General features: G+C 43.0%; 1 protein-coding gene across 1 annotated transcript; it reads right to left on the bottom strand.

The window, feature by feature from the left end:
* Positions 1-1,121: 1,121 nt before the first annotated feature.
* Positions 1,122-18,832, bottom strand: ppp6r3 (protein phosphatase 6, regulatory subunit 3). Its single transcript, XM_036534804.1, is given in 28 exon segments — positions 1,122-2,360; positions 2,485-2,568; positions 2,723-2,845; positions 4,092-4,109; positions 4,654-4,799; positions 4,802-4,848; positions 4,940-5,037; positions 5,210-5,386; positions 6,842-6,844; positions 7,108-7,236; positions 7,428-7,558; positions 7,757-7,811; positions 8,515-8,612; positions 8,874-8,960; positions 9,062-9,147; positions 9,336-9,451; positions 9,619-9,683; positions 9,776-9,934; positions 11,304-11,456; positions 11,939-12,068; positions 12,250-12,363; positions 12,690-12,802; positions 12,993-13,058; positions 13,789-13,926; positions 14,113-14,299; positions 14,751-14,987; positions 15,085-15,258; positions 18,657-18,832. Coding segments are annotated over 26 exon segments (2,802 nt in total). The 5' UTR covers positions 14,978-14,987; positions 15,085-15,258; positions 18,657-18,832; the 3' UTR covers positions 1,122-2,308.
* Between the last annotated feature and the right edge of the window lie 110 nt (positions 18,833-18,942).

Here is an 18,942-nt window from a genome sequence, read left to right as displayed (position 1 = left end):
CAATTTTAATCAATAGCTCCCTCTTGTGGACAAACCAGCAACAGTAATTATTTTCGTTATAACACCACCATAAAAGACTGATACAAAACAAGCTCACCTTCGAAAAGCAAATATTGCCACACTGAAATATGTTCATAGCCACTGTAATATTACAAACCTAATTCACAGCAATTTCACCCAGATGGCCGAATGTATCTAGAATTTTTTTTTTGATCATGTTTGTTAGTGAGAACATTTTCTTTAGATGTGAGCACACTTAATTCTGTGAGTGTATTCTTTCCTTAAGCCTGGTGTATTTTTCTCTAGTCATCACCTGCATAAACAAATATCCATACATTTACATTTTCCTGGCTGAAGCTGGTAGTTGAACAATGGAATTTTTTTCAGGCAAACAACGGAGGCTGTCAAAGAATCATGTTTATGGATGTGTCTCACAGATTCTTGGAAGCGAAGCCTGGGGGAAGATGTGTGAATTCCCAGCTTGATTAACAATGCGCTGCCAAGCCCACAGGGCTGATATAAATAGGTGTTTGTGTGAAGTGAAGACACAGACACCTGGCTATCCATCAATGCAGCAGGACTCCGTTGCCATGGGAGCTGCAGACTGAGTCCAGGTAGGTGGAAAGGAGACCAGCAGCCAGCATTCCAAGGCCATGCCGCAACAGCCGGAGCTGCAATGGGACTGACGCAGTTCAACTGTTACTCACCAGGCAACTCTCTGCAACCTGCGCCATGGCTGTCGGAGACCGGGCGCAGTGGGGCTCATATTAAAAACAATCTAGAGAGGAGCCTGCCCTAGGCCAGCCAACAGCAACCCCTCAGAGCCATTTCAAAACCTACTGAATGGCCTCTTGAAACAAAGCAGATTAAACACCAAATATATTCCACTAGCATCCCTTGTGTTATAAGACAGCTTCAATGCATGAGGCGTAGGTGTTGCTTGTGGTGCTTGGAACTCGGTCGTTTCCCTTTCAAGTCAGAGGCACCTCTGCGATGCGAGGCTGCCAAAGTGAAGACTGACGTTTAGGTGCATTGGCAGATACCACTGGAATCTCCGTCATGAACAGCACAATTAAACAGACCAAGCGGGTATTCCTCCAACTGAGTTCAGAACTTCTCATTATATTTGTTCATCAAATCAATCAGTCCCTCAAGAAATTATACAAGTTACATAGCATGGCCTGCCAGAGGCTGAGGTTTAAAAAACAAAAAATAAAAACAAACAAAAAAAGTCACTGTTTATGGAACAGGGGGTAGAAAAAAAGTTTACACATCCTGCTTTTTTGCTGGCAATGATTGCTTTCTTATTGGAAAAGTCAACAGAATGAAACAGATTGTAGCAGTATCAGGAATTCCTGCTGTCATGTAACATCGATTTATATGTTTCATATGGCATGTAGGCTACATTATGCATGTTCTTCTGTAGGTAAAAACACTACCGTCAATGATGGGGAACAACAACAATAGGACTCAGAAGGCTTCTCCAATAGTTCCCACTCGCTAGCTACATGCAACTGGAAACCATTCTTTAGAATTCATCACCCTGGGCTCTGTACAGTTTAAATCTGTCAAACTGAAGAATAGGCATATGGCTCTTTTAGTAACATAACATTATAATCTACTTCTCAATAATAAATAAAGCTCAAAACTATACCAAAGGCTGTCAAATCTCGCTTGTGTTTTAAAGGATACAAGAAACATTTACAAATAATACCTGTAGCAAAAAACCGTTCGTTGAGCATTTAAAATTATGCTTCCCTAATAATCAGCTTAAAATAAGGAAATAAGACCAACGTAAATTGTAGATTAACATGTTCCACAGCTGTTGCTGTAACTTCAAAGGAAATTAAATATCCGATTTTTGTGCAAGAGGAAACCTTATCCAAAACAGCTCTTCTTTTTGGTCACACTATGTGTTCCAATTGGTATAATTATTATATATTTTCAGTTTCTGTATACATCTTTTTTTTTTTATAAAATACTTCACTCATACAATCATTTTTAACTATAGCAACATTACTATTACCTGTAAGTGGCGATTGAGCAGAAAGACCATCTCATAAGAACAAAAGTATACAAACAAATGAAAAAATTCTCTGCATCCATTAGAGCATGTTTTTTTCTTGGTTTCTCTTCATACAGTTAAAACTTTCTGTACATCTGTCTGTAAAACCTAGTAAGAATATTGCTGGTCCTGATCTGGTGAAGTTTGTGCAGCGGTGGCTCCGGAAGAGCTTGCACTGCCCCCTACTGGTGTCCTCTGGAGGAAAGCTGTGCATGATAGACACAGGCTTCCCGGCACCACACATCATGCAGGCCCATTCAACGTGGCCTCCACCGTGGGCACATGCTGGTCTGTTCTGTAGGGGCAAGAAGGAGAATAAAATGTAACACTGGCTGACTCCTTACTGTGTGTGAGTGTGTGTGTGTGTGTGTGTGTGTGTGTTGGGGGTGAGCCCACTGTGGCTGTCATCTTACACTTACTTGGCTTTTTCCATTCCTGTGGCTTCAAGAGGCCCGTTGACAATTTCACTTGGAGATCTCAGTTTTTCATCTAAGTGCTTTGCGCTGATGAACAACAGGACAAAATGTGGTTTAGTTCAGAGGAAAGCCCTATGCATGGCTACTCACAGGCACCAAAAACAACTAAACTACAGAGGTCAATATTAACACAAGAGACTGGAACAGTTCTAAGGAGATGGTCCCAAAAACTAGGCCTCACCTCTGTTTCTGGCAGCTGCCGATTGGCTGGGCTGAAGATGGGACAGTCCGTTCCAGCTCTGCATACTCCGCCACAGCATATTTCGTAGACACATCTTCAGAGGTAGACAACTTCTCTTCTTCACTGTCAAAAAGGAGGGGGCACATTAAGCGAGCATGGACCTGCCTGCACCGACAGCACAAAACCGTTTGCACACAGAGCAGACATGCAGAATGGAAGGCACTGGGACAAATGCAGGGGGGGTGGAAATGGGCTGAGGTGTGACCCTGCATTTTGAAAAAAGCTTCATGTTAGACGAGACACAGTCATAATATATGAAACAAAGAAGTGCATTCTGATTTCGGGATATCTGCTTCCAAGTATTTGACTGGACAGGTGATGTGCTGATGTGCATGAAAGGACTGGGGAATTAAGCTTATCATTGTCAGACTCATTTCAGCCATCCATCATGTTTGTCATGAAAGAACCACAGGAAAAGGAACTACATTAAGTTATGATTTTTATGAATTTGAACCCTAATTTAACATTAGTAACTGAAATAATGACAAAGTACTCTACTCTGATGTTACTATTCCATCTACGGTACAATGGCACTCAGTATTGATAAACGTTACAAAAATTGTTAACTGGAAAAACAATATAACTATATCAAAAAACAAAGGCTTCAACATTGACAAGTAACACTGACAAAAGGATGAAATCGAAACTTCTACTGAGTTTGGAAGCGTGATTACAACAAATAGATGAGCATTATAATAGAGTTAGAGCTAAGGGCAACTATTACAAATGGACAGAATGCAAGATCCAGTGACATCACCAACACTGCTTCATTTCACATGACTACGCTTGACCAGAGTGCCACCTTAAACTCATCTTACAACACTTCAGCACTGAACACTGCTCCCTGCAGTATGGTGCCCAGATAACTCACAATATGAAGCCAAGTCTACATAAATGCAGGCTGGATGGCTGCAATCTCCGTTTTGCTGTAGTGCAGTGATAGCTGCTGGTCCTCGGGTCCTCATTGCAAGCGAGCACATGACAACAGCTCCATACTTTGGAGATCACAATATGGCTGGACCAATTTTGTGTATGCAGGTCCACACAGAGAGGACAAAGACTAGTGGATGTGGAAAAGGCCCTGTGCTGAATCAGACAGGCCCCACTTCAAGGAGCTATGGAGGATCCAAGATGTACTGTGGCAATGGATGCTGAGGGCCTATGGAGGTTTCACGTCATCAATGTCAACATACCAGAGGTTAACATGCAAATGGAAATGGAAAAGTAATCATTTACAAAAAAAACCCTCAAGGTGGCTGACATGAAAACAAGAGGGGACAGACGCATGTCCCTGATTGGCTGTACATACCGAAAGGATTTCAACACTCTGAAGTCACACGCACGGCAAGGGGAAAGAGGAAGCCCATGTTGTAAGTGTAGCAGTTAAAGTGAAAAACAGTTTCAAACAAGCACCCACACACACACACACACCCATACACACACAAACATAAGCATGCAGACATGCATGCACACACGCATAGAGGTGAAACCTGTTTCTCTCTTTTTTTTTTTTTACCTAACTGTACCTGTAAAAACTACAGAATGTATAAAGGCTGAAGAGCAGATTTTGTCATTATAAACAGTAAGGATAATAAATCACTAATCAAGTAGGATCACAACACATGAAATACTGAATTTCAGACCAAGGGGATGCAAAATACAATACCCAGATGCAGGTTTTGAAGATACAGTGTTACTCCATTATTTTGAAGGAAATGAAAGGTATGGAATATCTCCTTACTGCTTTTGCTCTAGTTGTTAATCAGAGGAATGTTGGGGATGGGGGTGGGCCAAGTGTATGTGACAGGTGCTCAACTTACGTGCGCTATTAGGCCTGTGTGTGTGTGTGTGTGTGCGTGTGGTAGCCTCACCTCTTGAAAACAGCAGTTTCAGTTTTGGCATCTACAGTAAGGCTGACCGTCTCTTTCATGGAGCCGTTGGTGACGGGTCTCTGTGATCCGGTTCCGCATTCCCTCTCCTCCACATCTGAGCACACTACTGCTTGCCCTGCAGGCAGTACCTCTCTGCCGAAAGGGCAGCCTTGTCACCAGGCCAGTGGTCCAACTCTGCAGGGGAGGGGTCGGAGGTCATTTTACAGAACCCAGGAAGTAGTAGCAGCAGTCCACATCCTGTGATCTCCTACACTTGCCAGCTCACCTTCAGACTGTGCCGGCGCGTTCACGCCCAGGGGGTCCACCGTCTCTATGCTGGTCTCCATGGCAACTGGGGAATTGCTCCTTAGAGGACCTTTGGGGCTAAAGAAACAACCACCTAGAATGCGTCACTCATAAACAAGCCCTGAAGGCTCAACTCTGATCACAGTTTCTGCACTGGCATTGTTATATGTACATATTGCTCAACGAGTAGGGGTTTATCTCAGTATATATGATGCTGACTATGAAGACGAATGGGTAGATGCAAACAGACCTCACAGTGGTGAAGTTGGGGAAGTCGGCCCAGCCCGTTTCCTTTCCCGCCGAGGGACTGGCCGTGCTCCACCCCTCAGGCTCCCCGGTGGCGGTGGGCATGGGGGCTGCTACAGATGGCCCACCAGTTACCGTGGAGCTCCCCGTCTCCATGGGGATGTCATCAAAGTTGGCAGTCCTATTGTGCGAAAAAACAGATACAACCCATATTGCAATAAATAAACATACAGACATGAATTGAGTAATCAAGTATGCTTTGACCTTTGTCTGGAAGCATGGAAAAAACAGACTAAGAGAAATACACAAGTTGCACAGGTTTTCGTTTAAAGGGGAAAATGGTTGAACTACTGCCTGATCTAGGGCAGAGAGGATTATTACTGATATTAATTGTCAATAAACTTCATCAAACTTCAGTTTTCATTCCTTGGATCAGTATTCATATACTTGTTAATTAACAGGAGATTAAAACAAATTTTTCACAACAAATTTCAGAAGTTTAATAACCCTGCCTAAAACAGCTGGGTTACTGCTGAATACCGTTTCCTGCCTGAAAGTTTCCTGCCCGTGAGTTAGCGAATCTCATTGGAGATGGGTTTATTATTAACATTCAATCTTGAGAGTTGCATTCTTACATGGAAAAGCACATCCCAAAAGTGCCACAGGGCTTAAAGCAACAAATTTTTCTGAACCTGAAATGGTTTTTGTTTGTTTTTTTTGGGGGGGGGGGGGGGGGGCAAAATGGGACACACGTACATTTAGCGTTACCACAACAGCTTTAATTCAAAATTGTAAAACAAAACAAAAAAAACATGAATACAATTTTGTATTACTGTGCTCAAATTAAGTGCTTTCTTTTTTTCTTACATGCTATTAAAAATGAAAAGTGCAACTTCAATAAAAGTTGATCGAGTAGCAAGATGCTGTGTTACAACTTTGTCCAAGTCATTATCATAGAATCGGATAAAGTCATTATCATAGAATTCTGTCCAAGTTGCAGTTTGTGGACTCGTCAACGTTCTGTGAAAGCATCTGTTTTGACAGCTTGTGCGCTAAACATTGCCTAATGTGACAGCCAATGTCGTGAGAGGATAGGTAGCTGGCTTGTGTATCTGACACGCTAAGTTTGGAGAGTGCAGTTCTGTCCTGTGATGTTTTGCACAGGTCACCTAGCGCTGGCGCTATCGTGAAAGACAGGTCATGTTCCACTTTAAATGCAGACTTTATGATTGCACACGCAGTCTTGGATGGATGAAGCGGCAGCAGCTACAGTGGCCACAGCTCCTGGCAACGTTGATGTATAACGAAGAGCCCGAACAGCTGCTTTGTGTGAGGGATCTGCATCATGCCGAGACAGTACCCTTTCCCATACTGTATTTTTTTCGAACACACGGTACAAAGCAGTTCCCGGCAACGTTTAATTTGTGACAACATACGCCGAATGTTTGTCCGTCATTACCGTTTTCATCTAACCAAGCCAATCGGCATTTATTTTTCACCCCCCGTTCTATTGTGCTTGTGTCTGTGCCAACCTTCACAAGTTTCACTTCCACTTCCATGCTCCATCTATTGGAGTGCATGCTAGCCTATTACGCAGTAATCAACTGATACAGTCCCGGCAAATACTTCCTGGCACCACCTCACAGAAAGTTGAAACTGGTTGCTGATTGGATAACAACAGTGCTCTCGTGCCAGTACATCGCCTAAACAGGCTACCATTGGTTAAAACTCATCTGAAAAAAAACCCTGTCAGTGATTGTTTTTAATAAAATCGTGTTCCGGTCTGGTAATGTCAGAGCCTGTATATGCTAGTAATAATTTATTGCCTTATCTAAAATCTCTGCATGCCGGATTTCCAGCGGGGGGGCAGAGATCCTTAACCCATGGTCCCAAAATTTCAGCTCCTCACCTTCACCGGTGTCCACCTCCATTCTGTCGTCAGAGCTGGCAGTGCTGGGTTCGAAGGGATCCTGCTTCACGTCCTCCTCCTCAGAATCTGTGCTTTCCTCACTGTCAGTGCTACCTGAACTCCTGGAGGGAGGGAGGGGAGAGAGAGAGAGAGAGAGAGAGAGAGAGAGAGAGAGAGAGAGAGTGTAAGTGAGTGAGACTGAGTGAGTGAGTGAGTGAGTGAGTGAGACTGAGAGACCTGTGTTTCATTCCTGTAGTTGCCAAGGTGCTGTTGTGTGGTATTGACCTGAGATATAAAGCCAGAAACACTGTACCGTGGGCGTCTCTGTGCCTCTGGTGCGAAGGTGATATCCTTCTCATCCCATATGTCCTCCTCATCGGAGCCAGTGTCTTCGAACTGCTGGATCTTCTCTTTGCAGCATGCTTCAAAGAGAGCTATGTTTGCCTGTAGGATGAAGCCAGGGCAGGGGTGACAAAACGCACCACACTGTGTTATGCAACACACTAGGGGTAGTGAAGTAAGACAAAGACACAATATATTTCAGCTGTTAAAACAGAGCTATGACACTAAGTAGCAGTTCATGGGTACATTTATGTATTCGGGATATTATTAAATATTATTAAACTGAAAATCAGCACTTACACTTTCATTTGTACTCAAGGAAAAATTGATGTCTGATATTCTGTCAAAGGGAATACTGCAATATTAAAAAAGAGAATTTAAGTATGGTTGAATTAGTCAGGCAGTGGTTTCACAAAAACAAAGTGGATTTAAATAGCTGAGCCATTAAGAGACCAGACACACTCAGAATGATGCAAGCTAGATAACAAAGCCACCCAGCCACCCATGTAACAGCAAACTTAAACCCCATCTAGCCACAATGCTTGTAGCAGAAAACAGTTCCTTTCTCCAACAATGCTCTGAAACTTCACTACCCAGAAACCACAGCAGTAGGGGATGGGCCTTTAAAATGTCTTGCTTTGTAATCATCTGCAACACACTGGCACCTTTAATCCTTGCACAAGTAACTTATTTTATGCTATGTAGTGCGCCGTTACGTTAAATGGTTTATTATGTTTTCATTAATGTTATTAAGCTTCTCATAGTTAGCATTTGCTATACTCTTTAACGATAAATCGCTGCTTCCTCAAAGCCAAAATTAGCTAGAATTTTTCCAATCTAGTGTTCTAATTGCACTGGTTTGACTGTATGCAGCTGTAACAGCTAATCACACCAGTGTGACCGTATGTTACAGGGTGCTCACTTGATCCTCTGCACTACAATGCATATACCTGCTCTCAATAACTGTCCCCAAAAATAAGTGTGTTACAGTAGGTGAATGCAATCCCTCAGGGTCATGGGGCATTGTTACAGAAACGGAAAGCGTTATCATTACTCACTCCACGACATCATCCTGATCGGCAAACTCCTCGTCATTGAAGCCAAACTGCTCAATAAAATTGGACGTCATTTGTTGCATCTGATAATCAGAAAAGGCCTGGCAAACCCAGGACCAACGACAATGATATAGTCTTGGCACTACAAAAAGTTTTTTTTTCAAAGCACTTTGATAACAACAATGGGTATAAGACAATCAAATCCACCATCAGTGTTACATCATTCACTCAAGAGCATGTGCATGCATACACATGACATATATCACAAAACATTTCTACACATTACTACAACACATAAATTTAACACGAGCAATATATGACATGAAATAAATGTTCATCAGCTCATCCAGTTACAGACTTACTTGCTGCAAGGAGGAATCTTGATGAAAGGCACTGTCTTTGAAGTCAACCTCATCATCACTGGACGAGTGGATATGGTGGGTGTTAACCTGGGAGGCACAACACACAAGCAGGTGACGTCATATTAGTTGGCCAACAGCCTCCCACATGGAAACATTTTAATGCAGAGAAACAGCCAGTGTGGACTCACTAGGTCTACAGTGTTCTTCTTGTTTGTGTCTGCTAGTGGACCGGAGATGAAGGTGTCCCATCTATCCCTCACATCCTCCTGGAGCTCTGGAATGGGGGTGGGACAGACATTTTTTATTTAGGAAAACAGCAGGAGATGGGCGTGTAAACCAAGATGCTGTTAGTTCAAAACGTGGTTGTACCACCGAGCAAAGTTAAACTGCTGCTATAAATACGTAGCTGTATGACTGTGGTTATGGAGGCTGCAAACTTGTCTGCACCACAATGCCACTCACCTGAAATGAGCTGCTGTATAAGTGCACTGTTGGGCCCTTTTTCGCTGTTGTGAATGATGGAATTGGCTATTCTGGTCAGGTGGCCCATGTAGCCTTGCCTCCGCCCACCCTCAGCCCTGACAAGTGAACACAGATTCTCTCAGTCACAGTCACATGGCATTGAAACCAGACACAACAGGAAACATCACTTTCACCACTGGAACCAATGCTAATAACAGTAATAATCATTTCTGCCACCATTTTTCATTCATAATTACAGAAATCAGAGTATAATTGAACTTACTGTTCTTTTTCATTGGAGACCCAGGCATCAAGTATTCTCTGTATTAACTGGCACTTCTGAAACAGCTGAAAGGTATGGGGACATAAGTAGATTTAGTTGCTTTCTTGAGATGGAAAACAACTCTGAATTCAACACCTGCAGTTGAGCATAGACTCACATGTCTGACCAAATGGTTTCCCCTGATGGGCTCTTGATCACTTTCTGTGTTGATTTCGGGCGTTTCACTTTGGCCAGGGGGCATGGCAAGGATCACTGCAGTGCAGATTTCTACTTGTATGTGCAGGAAGTTATTCCATATATATTTAAAGTACATGTCCTGCAAAGGCAGAATAAAGAGGGTCAAGAACAGTGTGCTCAAGCACAGCAATGTAAACATCATTTTCTCTTTACAGCATTCCAGCTACACATTGATGTTTTCCATAGCGTAAAAATATATTCTCTTTTCTCTCTCTCTTTCTCTATATATAATTTTTTTTTCATCTTCAGCACCATGTCTTTGTAAACAATGCAGTTTGGTTTGGAGGTACCAACCTATAGTCACCATAAGAACACTACAAAACTGAGAAAAAACTCAAGACAACAATGAACCCATTCAGTTTTTTTATGCTGATATCAATCATTTTTGATGAACCATGTCTGCTGAACTGAATGCCAAAAACAGGTATTTCAGGAAGTTCATTTCTTATGCAAGTACTGTCAGAATATACATTCCCTCACAACTGAGCCTCATGGTCCTCCTAGCTTCACAGTCACCTGTGCAAGGGGGTAGTAATTAGAATCAATGAAACACACAATAAATCCAATGGGCTCCTTCCTCTAAGTACCTTTCATATTAGTGTTAAACTGAAATTCTGAGCAGTCCTTTCACATTGTGAAGTAGCAATTCTGTATTATGACATTTATGCTAGCACTGACATACAAGTAGAAACTACACAGAAGTTAGCCTGCTGTATGATTCTGAGGATGAGCGGGGTTCTGCGAAAGTTATCTAGCTAGCCAATTTCAACATTAGATGGCAGCTACCTAAACGTCCAGTCCAGCTCCGTACTAGACAGATAGTTTTCCTGACTAGCTACCTATTATACTGACACATTTCTCATTCCTGCTCGCTATATGGAAACAATATTTTTCAGGCAATTAAGGTAATTAATGAAAATTTCTCCAGACACTTGTCTGACCAAGTGTCAAACCGCTGCTGTGTCAACAATGGTAACATAAAGCTTGTGGGTTCCTGATTACTAAACTACTGCATTTCATTAAACACTAATGCTAATGATAATAATTCAGTAATAATTCAAAAATTCATAACAATTTACAAGTATGTAAATAAATGCTGTGATATCACTTCATGAAAGTAGGCTAAATGGTAAAAGTCAAATTTATACTGAAAAATTGTTCCTTGTGGCATGAGAAATTCTGCACCATGTTTCATGACTCTTCCTCACACTCATGAATACTCAGAATCTAGAAAAAAAAACCCAAAATCACAGCCTACATCGATACTGTATGACCTGTGGGTACAAAATCTGCCATGGGCATAAATCTACACAACCCACAACAATCCTGCAACACTCAATACATGCCAGAGCAAAAACAATGACTCCAGAACTTTTTGATGCTCAGCTTCTTAAGTACACAGCACAAGAAAACAGTGTTGTCTGCTGGAAGTCTATCGTGGTACTCACGAGTATGACTCCGACAGTGTTGAGGTCGATGAGTTCCAGGTTGATGATATAAGTGTTGGTCTGTAGCAGGCTGGCCACCAGCCGCACCACATGCAAGCGAGTGTTGCCCACGGGAGGGTCCAGCAATCCCCATGTAGTTTTCATGATGTTTTTCTGCAATAAAAGAAAAGCAATGTTTAAAAATTACTTCTAAAAAGCATTCCTAACGCAGTTGTGATGCAATGACCTAGGTCCTCACTGAAAAGAAAAAAGAAATTCTTGGATGCCGACAGAAAAGGCGATTAGTGGTGTTTTCCAGAGACTACATATAAGGCTTTAGCTTGGCAGAGGGTCTTGCAAGCAGATGTAATCAAAGTGCCTAGATAAGACCACCCACAAAGGAAGCCAAGGTAATACAATCTCTCCATCTGACCTGAGGTGTGTGAGGGAAAACCTATGCATGATAGCTGATACTATTCAATCGATTAATACACCATTAGATGTGAGTGGGAGAGTGTAACAGAAGACCCCCTGAACCCTGGCCTGCTATCTCACAAGTGCATCTCTCAACACAAGACAGGGATCTGCAGACTCTTAACAGGCTGTAAAATGAATATGTGCTGGTACAGACAGTGTTGAGGAGTGTGCTGGGCTACCTTTGGAGGCTCCAGCAGCAGTTGGTGGAAGTCTTTTAGTCGGTGCTTCACAGCCTCCAGGACGCTCCAATTAACTGAGAAAGAGGGGTGGTTCATCCCAGGGGGGCAGATCTCCAGGTGGCCTTCAAACCTGGACAAGACAAGAAATACAAGAATCTGCCAATCAAACAGCTTCCAATTGTGAAAAAGAGCAAATGATTTGTAAACCCAGGAGCATTATGGGTACTCTTGCTCTTGTACTTGCATTTTTGTACGTTGCTGTGGATAAAAGCATCTGCTAAATGAATAAATGTAAATGTAAATGTACTCACGCTGGCCTTCGTGTCTCAAAAAGTGTCAAAAGTATCTGAATGACACTGACGATGGCAGACTCATTCTTCTCTTTCTCGAATATGTTGGACAGCAGCTGCTCCACTGTCTCTTGTCTGCAACAGGAGAGTGAGACTAAGATCACTGCTTGCCATTTAGACAAAATGCTGAACTGAATATCAAGTGACACAGACATCAGGCTTCCAAAACAGCATACAATGGAAGGACACCAGCCTTGTGTCTGCTTCATTTCTCTTCAGCGATTTCCAATGTTGCATAATAAACAAAGACCACAGACATTCAAAGGTCACTCTGGTGTTCACACTTTGAGAAAAATTCTTTGTAATACAACACACATCACAGCTGAATATATCCGCAAAGCTGTTTCCCCAGACCTCAGCAGGGCTTGCCCTGTGACACACTGGGGTGGAAGGGGACGTACTTTTCCAGTGTGGCCAGTAAGGGGTCCGGCTCCGAGCAGCCCTGTACTTGGAACATCTGGTCTCTGCTGAGTCGGATTATTTCACATAGCGATTGGGATGCATTCGAGTGCCTCTGATGGGGGGGAAAGAAACAGCCATCAGAGAAGGGCGAAAAAACTCAGACTTTGTGGCCAGAGAACTAAGGACACATGGTGCGATGGAAAGGGTGGACGACAAGTCACATGCATTGAAATCACGGAATTTCTATCAACAGATGCATTTAAAGAACGTTTACTCGCCTCTCAACTCGAAATCTTACTTACATCTTCATCCTGAGAGGGCTGCACCATGTCTACAAGCCGCTGGATAACTTTCTCCTCGTTCAGCCACTGTTAGAGAAATCAAGATAAGGGTTTTGTAATTCACCAGGCCTGTGCAGGAAAACAAACATCTTCCCAATCAAAGGGACAAACGGAGCCCAAGTTTGACTGCCTGTGTGTGGGCTGTGAACGGCTACCAACTTATTACGCTTGAACCTAATAAAATCTGAGGCGGTTTTGGACCATACATCCCATCAGGTTTCCCTGCCATCTTTGGAAAGCGACCACAGCAGGTCCATGTGATTTTAAACCACCCACTTGTTGCCCCAGGCTGCCAAACAAATATTTCAGGGCTGCTGTGGCTTGTAGCTGATTTTATTTAGGATGCAAGGGACGGCAGCACTTCACTGCTGAAGAGGTTTGACCCATAACATTGCAAGATTTGTCTCACCAGCAAGAAACAGCTCTGCTGGGTGGTGTGACATGACGCGACAAAACAACAGTGCTGTGAAAAGTCACACACAACAGGAAAGCAGCACAAGTCAGGCAACAAGTCTGACTTTCCTAATTCTAGCTTTCAAGGGATATGGATCAAAGATTTTATCTAATGAGATAATAAGAGACAGGGACAATGTCTGTTTGGAAATCCGGTTGAGCGTTCACAAATCAGTCCTGTGAGGGTCAATTACACAGCAAATGCCAAATAGGGTACAAGAGTGGTACTACTTCTGTAAACATCCCCAGGCATCCTTTAAGCCTCAGATGAGAAAGACGAGGGTGCGGGAAAACTGACACTCACGTTCAAAACATCTTGCCTAAGCTGCTGTGGTTCAATGCAGGTCAGCATCCTGAGCAGCAAGTCCATGATAGCTGAGGTCCCTATATGTTTGATCATTAGATCTACAAAGTCTTCCCTCTTCCGAAGGAACTCCACAATCTGCAAAAGACCAACCAGGAAAGGAATCCGTAAACAGGACAGCGTAAGACTAGGGGGTAGGCGGTGTGGAGAATTACTGGGCTACCTAGTGTTGGAGATTCCTGATGTAATGAGGATGTCCTGATGTAAACTCAGTCTATGCTCTATAAAACACACGCCATGGCTGCAACGCCCCCCCGCACTCACCTGCTCTGGCTTCCTGCTGATAAGAATGCTCAGCACCTTGCTGAAAAAGCTGGCCAGCAGTGGGTTGAGGGGGGGCTCATTCTGTAGGAAGGCGTACAGTTTCATCAGCAAATTCTCATCCTCACCCAGCCTGTCGTTCACCTGGCCCACGTCAGAGGTGAGCAGTTCACAGGATATGTTTGGGTACCTGCAAACATGCCAGTGAAAGCATCAGGATCATCACAGCACCTGAGAGCCGCTGAAAACAAGGTACTAAAACACCGACCACTGCCATGACAATCCATTCGTGATTTTCCATGTTGTCTGCTTTCAGAAACAGTCTGAATTGTCTGGGACTGCTGTGTTAAAAATTGTAACAGCCAAACCTGAGTGATAATGGTTTCATAAGCACAAAATATTGGCAGGATGAATCACATTTGACCTACATTACATACGGACCAAATTTATGATATCAAATCATGGCAACAAATACTCAAATTATGTTCCTATTTGTATAAAACACAACATAACTACTGAAGGAGAAACACTGTTTAATCCTTTGTTCAGTTCATATTCTTAAAAATCAGAACAAATGGTTCAAATGCCACTTGAAACTCTGACCAGTGAGGTGGCAGCAGCAGGCCACCAGGCCTACTCACTTGTACTTGATCTTCTCGTCCATGTCCTCACAGGGCTCCTGGGTGATGTAGGTGACCAGGTCGTCCATGCACTGCGGCCGCACCAGGAAGTCCACCAGCTTGCGATTCTGGGCCTTGCACTCCTGCAGGACGTCCTCCTCGTCCATCACCTCTGACAAGGTCACATCCTCCTTCTCCAGGAGGGTGTCGATGTGGGACGTTGTGTGCAGATCAAACTTCCAGAACATGGTGCCGCTACTGCTGGGGAGCAGATGTAATGCTGTAACTCTCTTTCAAGGGGGTGCTACATCCTGAAGCTTGGGGTAGCCACTAGTTATGATGGAAACGGGCCTACCTGGTTGAAGCAGTAAGCTGAAGGTAAAACTTGAATCAAAAAGAAAATGCTTGTTCTCTTTTTAAGTTCTTGCCCATTCCAGGCCTTCCAGGCAACAGTGACAGGAGAAAGCCTTGGATACAGGATACACGCAGCGTAAATGACGTTGACCCACACAAACCAATCAACACGCACCTGGAACACAGGGCAGAACGACAGGGGTATTATCCACTGAGTTAAAGGCAATCTCATTAAGCATGCATCAAAAATGCTGTGCTGCCTTAAATATTTTTTTCCAGGGCTGGATTTCACAATACTGCATACTTCAAATACAACACATGTAATGACCGACGTCGATGAAATCTCTTCCTTAAACCTTGCTCTCACATTTCCTTCTGTGTCCTCGGCAACCATGACGCCATTAGGCTACACGATTGTGGCTCAGGAGTATCAAGTTATTTCCTTGGACCTGGCAAAAGGAGCAACTCAACCTGGTCATTCTGAGACATGAACAGCTGACAGCAAAACTTCAAAACTATACTTTTGGCTTTACTCACAGGAGAGGACTACACTTCCTTGTGGTGATATCACTGAGATGATGCTAAGAGAAACTGAAGCCCTTGCACCCAGTTCCTCCTAGGTGTCAGAGACTTTGCCACGCTGCTCAAAGTGCCCTCATAAGCCCCCTTCAGACCACCAGTGACTTGATCCTCTACCCCAGCACCAACAATGCTGCTTCATCATTCCATTCCATTACAACATTATATCATGCTGCTTGGGCTTTGAACAATATTCAAAATCTTTCCACACCATAAAATTATACAATCACATAAATGGCTATAAATGCATCAGCAGCATCTTAATTTTGTGACAGGTGGATAAAAAGAACTACAGTGTACAAACCAGTATTCATATGTACTCCCCTGTTTAGCAGATTTTTGCTGTTAAATGTCAAGTGATGGTACTTCTGATAATGCAAAACATTTAGGGTCCTGCACAATGCCTACATATGACCTTCAAACATCTGTTCCTTTTCATAATTACTCATTTTTTCTCCTGTAAAGATGACCCTTTGTGCAAAATGATTTTCCTAATGTACAAGAAGCTCACTTATTTATCAAAATTTCACAGGAATGGCAGTCATCCCAATCACAACTGGTTGTATATTTGTTTTTTGTTTCCCCATTTTCCTGCCAGGGGCAGAGGGAGAGAACCCATACTGACTAAGACACATCCTTTCAAATGAACATGGAAAATCAATATTCGTGAAATTGGTGCCAATCAGACCAGACGACAATAATAAACTAAGGCACATTTTTATGAACCTATTTATTTAACATTCTGTTGGCCCACCACACGACTGAGAGGTAAGGAGGTGGTATTTACAGAAAGAGGGAGTGGAGGTGTTGGGTGCAGGTGTGTGTGTGTGTTTAGGGGGGGGGCTGCAATGTTATGGAGGAGCAATCTGTTTCTGCTCCAACATTTCAGTCCATTTTCTCATGCATGGCAGGAAGGGAAGAGGGCTTATTAATAGACTGGGTGAGGGGGCTGCGGCCAAGGGTGCGTAGGCACTGGAATCTGTCCAGGTCTTTATAATCATGAGACAAGCCACTCAGCCTCTCAGTTGGTCATTAGTAATCACTGACCTCAGACTGATGATCACTGCCCCTCACTGCCTTTCAAAGAAACGGCAATGAGGTTTTCCTCTTTGGCTATTATTGTCTTACCTTGAGCCATGAGAGCTGAGCACAATAGTAACATCAGTTTTCTCAGTAGATGCTCTCACAGACGACAACATTGGCCAAGAGGCAACACAAACATAAATACATAGGGTGATGATGTTTTAGTGCTGCACCTCCCATTGGGACCAACAACTGGTGAAAAATGTGTGACAGATCAAAGCAAGGCAATATTAGCATGGATACAGGGATTATGCATTACTTCAGAGCAGACCACAGAAGTATCTCTACTATCAGAGAACCAGCAGCTACACGCCTGTGTATCTACTCACACACAGCAGCATGTTGCCCATCATAACCCTAGAGTCTCCCATCTGCTCTCCCTTATGAAGACAGCCTTGGGAACTTGGGTGCTTTTACCTATCACACCCATCCGCGCACTCACCCAAAGGGGGGAGGGGCATTCTTCACAGAATAACATCCAAAATCGGTATGTAATCATTCGATGTCAAAACCTTACCTTGGTCAGGTTCATTTCAGATCCTGCTCACCATCGACAAACACAACAATAGCATGGTACAAATGCTTTTCATCTTAAGGTTTACTTTAACTGAGAGGGGGGCTAATAAATGATTGCAAAAACCATAGTTTATTGCCACAGAACTCGCATCAGTTATGCATCCTTGCAGTCTGTCCTGCATAGTAGTATTTGTCGGTAGTATTTTATGCCACAGCACCTTTAAACAACGTGCTTCTTATGTACTATTTGCATCTGAAAGACTTGCCAACTTATCTATAGCTGGCTAGCTACTACACAATGGAAAGCGACAACCACTAAACAGATCTCTGTAATGACTTCATATGGCGAGCTAAGCTACAAACTTAACAAGGATAACCATTTCCAGTTACCCACGTACCCATTTAATTATCTTTTAACCATTTTTGAAGTTATGTGACGTAAAAGATGGCAACTATTAATGTTAACGCAATTAGCAAACCGTGCACGTAACGTTACCTAGCTACAGACTGCTGTTACGGATTACACTGCAGATACTTCAATTTATTGTAGATAATGAACATTAACTGTACTCATTCATATTTCCAGTCTTAGCGAACGCTGATGTAGTTACTAAGCCGGTATCTTACCCACCAAGATCCCAGAAACGTTAACAAGCTAACGTTAACCACACAACAATAAACATTGTTGTGTGGCTGCAGCCTTCTTATGCGGTAAAGCATAAAATGCTTAACGAAACCTTAAATTCACAAATACATTGATATCAAACATATTACAACTTAGCTAACTGGATAGACACTGAAGTTCGACAATAATCTATTTTTAGCTGGCTAGATGGCTTGCTAAGCTAAACGGACGATCGATTGCCATAGACAGTAAGGAAACCGGAGTTGGATGTCCAGCCCTTACATTTTACTGCAATCGATATTTTGTTTCTCGTTCGCCAAAAAGAAAGTGCGCCGGTCAGACTAGCTCTGTTTACATAGTTAAGCGAATGAACACACAGGATTAGTCAACTAGAATGAAGTTACTAAATGACAGCTAAAACAGATGCAAACAAAACAAGAACTTCACAAGGTAGATACTCTAGCTAGCTTGCTACCGACCCGGCTTCATTTTCACTTTTGGACAAGTTATCTTTAGTTAATGTTAACATCAATCAAAGTCAGTGACTTTGCTGTAGGTACACATTGACACGGCTACATCATTATTTTTTGTACAGATTTCACGTCTGTAAACATAACAAAGGCAGCATTGGAAATAAAATCAAATAAACAAAATTACTCAGTGAGTCTGACTCTGCAAAACAGATCGGAGTTTAGCAAGCAAGAGGCTGAACTAGAGTAAGATACTCCTGTGGCCAATGCTAAGAACTGCATGAACTAGCTCATACGTACCAATAAACAGCGGGGAATGGCGAGTCCTAATCATATAACTTCTAAAGTCTCCGGCTAAACGTTGCCGACATAAAGTGCGATTAACACGGGAATCTAAAAGGTAAAACGATCTGTTTGCAGCAGATTGGAGCAGGCGGGAAAAGGCAGACCCATCAGAGTAGACTTTCCAAGATGGCGGTTCTATCAACTTCAGCGACCCCTTCCCCCACAGAGCTGCCTTACCTGTCAGTCAAAAAGTCTACAGGTTTCCCATTGGCTAATATCCACGCCAGTCGAGCCTGACACC

This window comes from Megalops cyprinoides, chromosome 8 (genome assembly GCF_013368585.1).
Source record: "Megalops cyprinoides isolate fMegCyp1 chromosome 8, fMegCyp1.pri, whole genome shotgun sequence".
In the NCBI taxonomy this organism is placed as follows: Eukaryota; Metazoa; Chordata; class Actinopteri; order Elopiformes; family Megalopidae; genus Megalops; species Megalops cyprinoides.
Note: the sequence above shows the minus strand (reverse complement) of the source record. Positions and strands in the feature narration are given on the sequence as shown.